This window comes from Callithrix jacchus, chromosome 15 (genome assembly GCF_049354715.1).
Source record: "Callithrix jacchus isolate 240 chromosome 15, calJac240_pri, whole genome shotgun sequence".
Lineage (NCBI taxonomy): Eukaryota > Metazoa > Chordata > Mammalia > Primates > Cebidae > Callithrix > Callithrix jacchus.
The window spans coordinates 77,773,861-77,784,938 of record NC_133516.1 but is presented as its reverse complement, the minus strand read 5'-3'; the positions used below and the strand labels follow the sequence as shown (position 1 = coordinate 77,784,938).

Genomic DNA, 11,078 nt, shown 5'->3' with positions numbered 1-11,078 from the left:
ACATTTTACATCCCAGCTCTTACACATATGCATATGCAGCTCTGTGAATGTGTGGGCAAAATGTTCCTTTTAATTACATTTGAAAATGAAAAAAGAACGAAAATTATGAGACCCAAATTTTAGCTTTAGTCCACTTAAAACTTTTCACCTCCATTTGTTCTTCATGCATCATATGAATATAATTTTATCAGGTTCACCAGAGAAGAAAGAGAACAGCCAGCACTCTGAAAAAAAATTTTAAATTCAATCCAAACATATAATCAGAAAAATCTTCATGCTCACTTTGTGCATGATAAATTGTCAAGTAAGACTCAATGACAACGCATTAATTCAAGTGACTTCAATTTTATTTTGTCTTATAACCTTTAGAAGACTGGAGAAGTATCATGTTGAATATCTCCCCACCCCTCTCCCCACCATCCCTAATCATTCAAGAAAAACTGGGATCTAGGAAATGCATTAGTAGACTATCGGTGGTATTATTATGTACAACTTGTTAAAGCACCATGCTAATAAGGCCAGGGTCCCAGAACTATCATTGCAAGGGCCATTTAGTTTAAATTTGTTCCATGGACCCAGACGGCACTCCTACCCGCAGACAGCTTTCTTACAATGCATCCTGCTGGTCACAAGCTAGGATACTGGCAAGGTGGTAGATGGATGAAAACAAATCTCCACTAATGAAAGAAAAAAAGAAAAGAATCCCATGTATGCTGACAGTGGGTTAACAAAATCTTATCTGTAAAGAAAAACACACACACACACATATTTTCTTAGCCCTATGATAAACACGTTTCAAGTCTAAAATATTCAATGACAGTAACATTTGACTCTTGCATTTTAGAACTGTCTAATAAACACCATTCCACATAAAACTATAGTAAAGGCCCTGATAATTGTTACCCAATTTGTGTAACTGTTAATTCCACACATTCTTTTCTCTTTACTGTTAAATCTGTGCACCATGATTTCTGTATATTTACCATGTTATTTGGTTCAGAATATTGTGAAAAATTTAGCTCCAAAATTATCCATGAAACTGTATTCTGTATTTTTTTTTATTTTTCAAACAGCCAGTGTCCACATTTAAGATGCAGAATTTGCAAATATTAGTTGAATAATTCAAAGTAAAGCAAAACAACCAACTTCCTTTAGTATCACAATACATAAAATGGTTTTATAAACTCCAAATGGCAAAGATAACTATATGACAATAGTGTTGAAAGCCGTGAAACTCATTAAACCTCTTATGAATAGGTCAGTTTAAAGAACATTTCTATGTTCCATGACTATGCATGAAACAAGCTTTCACTGTATTATAAAGGCTCAGCAATCCATTCATGGCATAATATAGGGTCAAGCAAGATTTTGTTTTTACAATGACAATAAAAATGTATTTAAAGAAACAACAACAAAAATCCTCCCAATTGTTTAAAAACAATTCTATTTGGAGACCAAAATATATTTTAAAATATATTGACTTACCAAGTTTCAACTGTCAGGCTGCTAACTACTGATGTAAAAGTTTGTATTTAAAAATATCACAATTTTTTTTTTATCTAACAGTGAAAATTTCAATGTGATAAGTTTCATTGCAAAGCAATTTTCACCTGAGTAGATTTTAAAATTTAGTGCTCCTATTTTTGGGGAAAGAGGGGAAGGAAAGACCCACTTTGTATCTGATCCCAGGTTTGCAGTTGAGTCCTTCACATTGATATTAGGGAAGTGAAGAAATAACCTGCTGCAACCTTCCCAAGACACATGATGCCCCCTTTCCCTCAGATATTTGCTCTGGCATTTTAGGAACTCTCAGTATCCATCAAATATTTCCATTTCGCTACCCACTCAAGCATAGCAACCCAATTCATTCAGTTCTATACAACAGTGTCTACATTATGTACATATTTAATTATCAATAGGAAATGGAAAATAAAAATTTACAGTGATTGAGGAAAAGTCAGAAAATGGGATAGGAATAGTAATACTGTATAATCAGAATATCCTATTATCTTACTAGTTTTAATGACAGGGTTTTTCCTTTATTAGTTGAAATACAAAGAAGGCATAGGGGATCCCAGGAAAATAACACTATATATCAGAAAATTCAACGTGCTCCACCATCAGGATTTCCATCACACATTTAATTTCTTCTGTACAATGTTTATAAACTTGTTTTTCTTTTAAAAATCATCAGATTTTCAGATTAAATTCAGCACTACACAGTATGCCCTTGAAGTAAAATGAGGTTACCTGCTTTATTTGGATACCAAGTTCCCTTCGGACAGCATTAAAATAAAGACAAGACTACACAGATAAAATCCAGTATAATTCAAATCCAACAATGAAAAATTTTCCCCATATTGTTGCAAAATTCTTTCTACTGAAATGCTTTGCTACAATAATAAAAAGCATACATTACATATAAAAGATACCAGTGTACTAAAAAGTGACAGAAGTGGACTAGCAAATCCTTCAAAGCACATTATATAAATGACTAGCATTTAAAAACATTTTTTCCTATAAAATGTAGGTCATATACATTTATAAATTGGCGGTTTTATTTCTAAAGCAGTGATGTGTGTGTTCAAATAGCTGTTCTGTACAGTGTAATATCTACTCACTTTAAACTATAATAGGTTTGTCTTTCTTTGTATTGAAGTTGAATAAATTCATCTGATCAGCTGAGAAATCAAGCTTGAAAAATAAGTATCTAAAAATCAACGTAGAAAGTTTAGAATTATTGAAATGTAGTTATGAAATATGAAGAGAACTATCTATTTCACAATGGAGCTGAAGTCACCTCAAAACTTACGGGCTTGAATCTAAAACAGAAACAAATATTAAAATCCAAAGCAAACCACAAAGTTAGGTAGCAGTACAGAAGCAGGAAAAAAAAACCACATCCCTTCCTTCACTGTGATGGGCACTAAGTTTTGCGGTCTTCCTCCATCTTGCAGAAGAGTGGTAAGGCCATTCAATGCTTAGTGAAAGTGAGTACAGATGAAGTCAGATTTAGCCTGTCTCCCCTGCAACTTCAATTATGCTGTGTAAACAGTGTTATGTTCCAATAGGAGGAACAATGGAAATTGCTTATAAAAACTGATTAAAGATAATCATTATTAAATGAAATAAGGATAATTAATAACTCTGAAATGTTTTTAGAACTTTCCTGATGCTACTTGTAAAGTTAGCACTGCTATGTATTATTGCTTACATACAGTACAACATCATATGCCTTCTAACATAAAGCAGTACTGTGATTTGTTTGTACATATTTACAGATTCTTAAAAACAAGCTGTAAAAACATTACATACTTTCAGACAATACAAATTAGCACATTGGTACTCACTTCAAAACAAATGGAATGCATAACATTAATAAACATCATAAAGGAAGACTCACATAAAAGTCCTTGATTGTCAAGACACGTTTATATATAAACTCTAACTGTGCAGAATTAAAGATTCAATCATCGGTACATCCTTATTTGATGAACCATATTTACAGCATGGTATTGCATAAAAAAATAAAATAATGTTTACAGGGTTTTACTTTTTTATCCATTGGATTAAAGAAAGCAACAAACATAACAAGAAATGTTTGTCTGCTTTAGTTTGTTTCCTACCAATGTTTAAGTGAAAAAAGGAAACACGGTTTTTATTTGCAGAACATAGCAAAACAACTGGAAAATTATTTTCCTGAAATAAAGCAATTTGAAACGGAAAAGGTTTTAAATTAAATTGCAGACTCAAAATATTTATCACTGATTATTATAGTGCTTCTTCAAGTAAATATACTGTGAAAAAAATGAGTTCTACTTTAAAATGTTCTAAGTCTAAGAAATGCAGTACTACAGTAATGCCTACTTTTAAAGTTTCCCGGCCTTTTTTTTTTTTTTTAAACAGCCCTTTAAAAACCCAAATTAATCAAATGAAAGAAGTGGCAAAAGAGCTAAGCTAGCTGGCACTCTGCAATTGTCTCTCCTCTGTGGAAACGAAATCCTGCCCTGAGCACAATTCTTGACATAACTGCCTTCTGCCTCTTGAGATAAAAATGACCCGACCGATGGCTGGCACCCTCAGCCAGAGTTAAGAAGATGGATTCCTACCTTATCAAGTACCACATTTGCATGTAGACCCACAACATTTAAGATCCACTTAAATATTCAAAACAAATGAAACATGTGTGCAATAAGGTTTTAAAAAAAAAACCCTTTAGAAGATGTTCAAGAGATATTACCTCATCTAACGTGATGTTTCCAATCTTCAAACGTGAGAGAGTACGTCCCAAGAGAAAAAGCACACCTCGCTCAGATTGATCAAAAGTTTAAGGGTGTACCAGCATGTTTTTGTAGAACAATGTGCTCATTTTGAGAAATGAGAAACATGAATTGCAAAAGAATATCTCGTATCCTCCATGTTTCAATCTAAAGCAGCACACAAGGCTACTTATTTTCTCCATTAATGCCCAGATAGAAATTAAATAACCTTCTGAACCAAAGTGGGGAAACCCAAAACTGTTGAGATGTTTATCATATGATGATAGAACAAGTAACTCTGGTAGGCATTTGGAATTTCACAGTAAGAGAGTGATGACTATACATAAATGGTAAGTCAGTAAGTTATGCTGGCTGAGTATCAGTTATCTGAAAAATGCTTATAACCTGGTAGAAAAGTCTGCCATTATGTAGATTTAAAGAAATATGTTGAAAATAGGAATGCAACACCTGAAAGTCTGCTGGCATAACTACCATTTTCAAAGGCCTTCCTTCCTTAGCTTACCCTAAATGCTCAGCAATAGAGTCACATTCTAAATACTGTGCTGGTGATGTTATAACAACTGAATAAACCTCTATATTGTATCAAAATTATATCAAGTTCTCAATAGTACAAAATTTTTGATCAGGCTCCAAAACACAACTCAGGAAATAAATGACTACTCTCATCAAAAGTACTATGAGAAAAATACCAATGCCTATCTAGGGCGAGCACAGTTCCATTTTTAACATCTCACCTGAATGAAGCCTTTGTGTAATTATGTAATACACAACACAACACACACCAATCTTGAGTCAATAATGGCAGAACTTATTTACTTCAAAGAACTCTAAAATTCTTGAAAACTTTGGCAGCAAAGAAAGCTGTCAAATGGGAAAACTAGTACTTCAAGCAAAACTTAATAACCAAACTATAGAGAAAACCACATTAAATATAATTTATATTCCTTATCATAAAACACTGATATATTCAAAATAAATGAAGGATGTTAAGGGTGGATAGTTATTTCTTCCCTTTCCTTATGATAATCGTCTTGGGATAACAAATAAAAGAAAAAATAATTTAAATGGGTAACATTCTATATTGAAACAAAGACTGCAGATCTATAGGGCCAATATAAGTCAAAATGGAAATTAACAACAGCTTCATTTTCCAAGGGTATTAACTTTAGATTTTCACTGGTGCTATAACAGTAGGTGCATTGTGACAAAGATGGCAGAAATTTAAAATGCAAAAATAAAAAACTTGGAATAGTCAGTAACTAATATAATTTCCAAAAATCAAAACTGCCCAATGTGTAACTGTAACCATCATTCTTCAGAAAAGTGTGTGTGTGTGTGTGTGTATAAAAGCACTATTTATTGTACCATGCTGTATTATTTTAAGACAGAGTATCAAAAAAAAACATTCATGGTATAAGGATAAAGTCTGTAGTTTATTTAGAATTTGAAATGCAACAAAAATTTTCCGATCACTCATCTAGCTGAAAAAGAAACGGTAGTTACTGGAATTAGTAAACACTTTTGGTTTGTAAAGTAATGAGCAGTGTTCATTAAAAAGTAACTCAGATAAAATAAGCAATTAAAATGCCCATTTCTTTAGTTTCTCTGGATACTGTTTAATTATCCAATCTATCAAGAGTCTAGAAAGAGAAGGATTAAACCAGGTTTTACAGTTCCAAAGATATCCCAATTTCCTTTTATTGCCAAAAGTTAAAATTGTCAATTATGAGATGATTATGACACAACCATATCAAACCTAAAAATCTAAATTTTTACTTTGAGAAATCAAAAATACCAAATAGATTCTAAGTGCTCTATGTTAACTGAAGTGTATATGTAAAGTAAAATACAATTATGCTTTAAAACGTGGAATATACATTTTGTGTAAGCATTATGTTCTTGGGAATGTAATCTACAGAATTCTTTTTTTTTACTAAAACTTCAAAACCTTGATACCTGCACATGAAAAATCATAAAAAATATCTAGGTACAACTGTACAAAGAAACTGACACCAATATGCATACTTCCATAGAGAAGTGAATGCTTCAACAGTTGTGTGTTTTGGTAAAAGTTTTGAAAGTATGCATATTTTTTAAGTAATTAGGCTTTTAAATAGTGGAGTCTTAGACTATCAGATTTTTATTACTTTTTCTTTCTTCAAAAAAAAAAACACGTCAATATAATGCAAAATGAAAATCAAGGGTATATGGCATATCGTTCTTTTTAAAAGATGGTTTCTTGGTTTCGTTTTTCCCCCTTTCAGACATACTAATTTATTTAAGCCATAATCTCTTGACATTAAACTTTTAAGTTCACTCTGTAAAGTATACTCAGATTCCCTGCTGAAGTGCAATGACTATGCTGAAAAACTTAGAAACAGTATGAGTAAATTTCACACAATTACTAATCTCCTAAGAATGTACAACGTTATCAGTTAGGAAACAATTGTGCGAACGTCTTTTTTTTTTTCTTTTTAACTTGGTGTGGGTGGAATAGCAAGTTTCTGATCTAAAACAAGTAATGCATTGCTTCTATAAAGGTGACAACATGTAAGGCAGTTCAAAGAATGCTGACTAACCAAACGAAATGCAGTTATCGGATTATCTTGCTATTCATATCAGCTTAACTTGTTATTACGAATTGCTCTTAAATCTGTACAGCACTCCATTTACACAGAGTAACCCCACTCTTGATTAATCTGTTCTAAAGTGCCAGTATTATTTACACTTTTTTTTTTTTTTTTTTTTAGCCAAAAGTCTGGCCAGTTGTGGCATCAGGTGAAGATGTCATCCCAGCTCTATTATCATTTACATTCACCAAGGGAAATTCTGAAAATTCAGCACTTGTCCCTGGTCCCCGAAGGTTCACCTGTCCATTGGCAGTGCTAAATTGAGTAGCTATTCCAGCTCTTGATCCATGATAGGGAGCACGGAAAGGCTGTTCAAAGGAGCTCATTTGGTAAGCTTGGTGGACAGGCTGGGCCTCAGCTTTCTTCTGAGAAGTCACTTGATCCAAAAAGTCCTGTGTTGATGTGGCAGAAGCATGGTTTGTCTCATCACCTGAAAAGGGAAATGAGTGCTGTGAATCACCAACTATTAGTCCAAAGTGAGACTTATCTGGAGTTGTTCTTAGTGGAGAATTCATTCCTGAACGAAAGCTATTGATGGGCATGGTGGCATAGACCTGCTTGTCTATGGAAGAGAATGCTGGCTGATTTGGGAGGGTCTGGTTATCAGTCACAAAGTTAAGGCTCGGGCTATTCAAATAGGCATCATTTTGGCTAGTTCTGTCCAAAGCCTGCTGCAGAAACTTGGAGTATTCCTGCAACATGTTGGCTTTATCTGATGAGGATGCTTGGGAGCTTGATCCAACATTCTCTGACTGGGTGACCTCTGGTACTTCTGAAGAATTTATTGATATGCTAGAAGTCACTTCAGTATCTGCAACACTGAATGATATCTCATGCTGTCCATTAGCTTTGTGAGAATAATGATCCAGCAGAGTCTGCAGTACCTCATCTGGAATAACATTTTTGTCATGATTACTCTTAATCTCCACATTCAGTGCCTGTGACTCTAATATGGATGCTGTGGTACTTTCATCAATGACACTTGCCACAGCTGCTTGTGTTACAGAAGGCTGAGAAGCTATGGTACCCACATTCAGTGCATATTCCCTGCTGTTGTTACTTGCTGCTTGAAGATACCGCTTCTTCTTCAAAAACTGCATGGCATCGTCATAATTAGTACTACTATGCACAGGTTTACTGGGCCCCTCCTGCAAAGTGTCAACCTGATCAATGTCAGCATTGCCTTCTGAGTCCAGTAAAGTTTGTTTATCCACAAGTTCAAAAGCATACTTTGAAACTTTGCTCTCTTCATATGTAGATAATGGTGAAATTGTTGGATTTTGCTCCAGTGGCTGTTTCAGACTTCTCTTACTATTAATTTTTTTGAGAACTAACTTAGGTGGGTGTATTTCTCCTGAGGCATCTTCTAAATGTGACCCCCCAACTGAAGAATGTGGCATTTCAACAGCATATTCTGCAACCATATACTCATCTTTTACTTTAGTACTTGAAGAATAAAGAGGCAAGTAATCATTTTTGTCTTTTTTCAGGTCAGATTTGTCCAAAGCACTTTCTTTGTCCATTCCAGATGATTTTTTCTCCGTTTTCTGCCTTTTCTTTTTTGGCAGTGAGTTGTCTTTTGGTGATGTAGAAAAGCCAGAATCTTCCTCAGATGTCAGAAGGCCACCTTTGATGGCACACCTATTTAGTTTTTTGTCATGATTTTCATGGCACATACGTTTATGTTTCAATACACGATCTGTTCTGGAAAAATACTATTGAATTCAGAAGATGGTAGTGGGTTGTTTATTTGTGTTTTTGGTCAACCAAGAAAAGAAAAAGAGAAACAAAACAATTAATATAAATACATATTAGTGCAGTAACAGACATAATTCCAAACAAATTCACTGATCCAATTTTCTATTATAAATCTAATCAGTAAGAGAAGGGCCCTCAAATAGTTCTAAGTAGGAATATTTTCTAATTTAATTTATAATTATTGTATAATTTAATTACAATAGAAAAATTTCAAGCCATCTCTCTTACCTGTAAACAGTATTCACACTGGTAAGGTTTTTCTCCACTATGAGTTCTCTTATGCCTTTCCATATGATATTTTTGTATGAATCTCATACCACATTCATCACAGCGAAATGGTTTTTCACCTAGCACATAATATAGAGAGTTTAAAAAAACACAAATATTGCAAAATAATAAATTGCTTTGCCATAAGAATCTTTAAAATAAATGACTTTTGAAAGTTATAACTTCCAATTTCGTTTGTCAAGTATATTTTACCTTATAAAAATGGAAAAAATTAGCATATGTTATTGGAAAGAAATGGATGAATATAGGCACAGTCCATTTTCCTGTCTTTTTGTTATGTGTGTATGTAATATACTCTTTTCAAGGAGGATAGCAGTGCCAGGAATTTCTTGCAACATGAACAGACTAGCTAATGTTTCTAATCTTTTGTTAAATCATATAAAATGTTTTATAACAGTAAAAAACAAAATGTTACCCATGTACAATAGAACACAATTCTTGGGGACAGCTTTTTAACTCAATTTCTTTCTTTCTGTTTTTTTTTTTTTTTTTTTTTCCCCTGAGACGGAGTTTTGCTCTTGTTACCCAGGCTGGAGTGCAATAGCGTGATCTCACTCACCACAACCTCCACCTCCTGGGTTCAGGCAATTCTCCTGCCTCAGCCTCCTGAGTAGATGGGATTATAGGCACGCGCCACCATGCCCAGCTAATTTTTTGTATTTTTAGTAGGGATGGGGTTTCACCATGTTGATCAGGATGGTCTCAATCTCTTGACCTCGTGATCCACCCGCCTCGGCCTCCCAAAGTGCTGGGATTACAGGCGTGAGCCACCGCGCCCGACCTCAATTTCTTTTTTAAAAACATTTGTGGTTAAATAAAATCTGAATCCTGAAAATATTTTTAAAAATCTAATTTAATAAAATACAAAAAGAACTTAGAGTCTTAAGTTTGTTTATATTTATTATTTTCCTCAACTCAAGCCAGCACTTCCCATGCCATTTAGGGAATAAATTAAACTGAGTATTGTTAATTAGACATACAACCGCCCTCACCCCCATTTAACAAAATCCCCTAATGACTTCTAGAATCTTCTGATCCATAGTCAGGTGCTTTATTCATTGTGCCACTGGCCCCCACAATCATTTCTAAGCTGTAAAGAGCCACTACTGGGAAGCTCTAAAATAGTTTTTATTGATAAAGCCAAAGTCTGAGTAAACAGAAGGGCATGACGAGAAGCTATCCAGAATAACACTTGTTGGGGAAACTACTGTTTCTACCTTTTATACATTTAACACAATTTTTACCAAATATTACTACTCTACCCATAGCTCTTGTTGTAGGGGGTTAAAAGTATAAGTCATACTACTTGTCTTCAGATTTCATAACATAATTGGGAAAACAAGACAGACACATTTTAAAGACAATACTATGTCTATTCTGATTTACTTTCACATCTTTACATTTCATTCTTTCTCTTCATAACCCATTCAGACAAACCAAAATACCTACTATCTTATGCTTTCCTACTTTTGCCATGATTTATGCTGCTCCTTTGATCAGAAATGCCCATCTTCAGGTGTTTGGATACTGCATTCTCTTTGAGACCCAACCCATCTCCATTGGGATACTCTGTTCTATTCTCCCAGGTGAAAGGTATCTTTATGTTTCCACAGAATTCTATCTGTACCTCTCCTATGGCACTCATTACTTTTAACTTAATAACCATTGAGTTGAACTTTTTTAAAATTTCAAATTACTGAGTTGAAATAAATACAATTATTTAATTTTTTCATATATCTCTATTCTTCTATTAGATTATATTTCTTTAGGTCAGAATCCAGGCCTAAATTATATTTATGTAGTTCAAAGTACCTTATGCAATTAAAAAAAATTTTTTTTTCTTATACAGATGGGTCTCACTATGTTGCCCAAGGCCTGTCTCACACCCCAGGCTCAAGCAATCTTCCTGCCTTAGCCTCCCAGAGTGTCGGGGTTACAGGCATGAGCCACTGAGCCCGGCCCCTTGAGAAAATTTTAAGTGCCAAGTAAATGGCAGAAATAGTGACCATTACAGTGGATTATTAAGGGGAAAATGTTACTATGAGCTAGTATGATTTGGAATGGTTTCTTGGAAGTGTTGAAATTTAAACTGAGTAGCAGAGAGATTAAAACCAAGGGGGAA

The 11,078-nt window shown here is 34.1% G+C and overlaps 1 protein-coding gene across 7 annotated transcripts in view; it reads right to left on the bottom strand.

Annotated features, from left to right (window-relative positions):
• Positions 1-328: 328 nt before the first annotated feature.
• Positions 329-11,078, bottom strand: part of ZNF148 (zinc finger protein 148) — a 152,710-nt gene continuing 141,960 nt past the window's right edge. For 6 of the 7 annotated variants that reach the window (XM_078351895.1, XM_054246020.2, XM_035273959.3 and 3 more), the window contains 2 exons: positions 8,897-9,015; positions 329-8,625 (listed from right to left, as the gene is read on the bottom strand). In XM_078351895.1, the coding sequence (XP_078208021.1) occupies positions 7,027-8,625; positions 8,897-9,015 (1,718 nt within the window). In that variant the 3' untranslated portion in view covers positions 329-7,026. The remainder of the gene's footprint in view (positions 8,626-8,896; positions 9,016-11,078) is intronic. The other variant, XM_078351897.1, reaches the window with a different exon arrangement.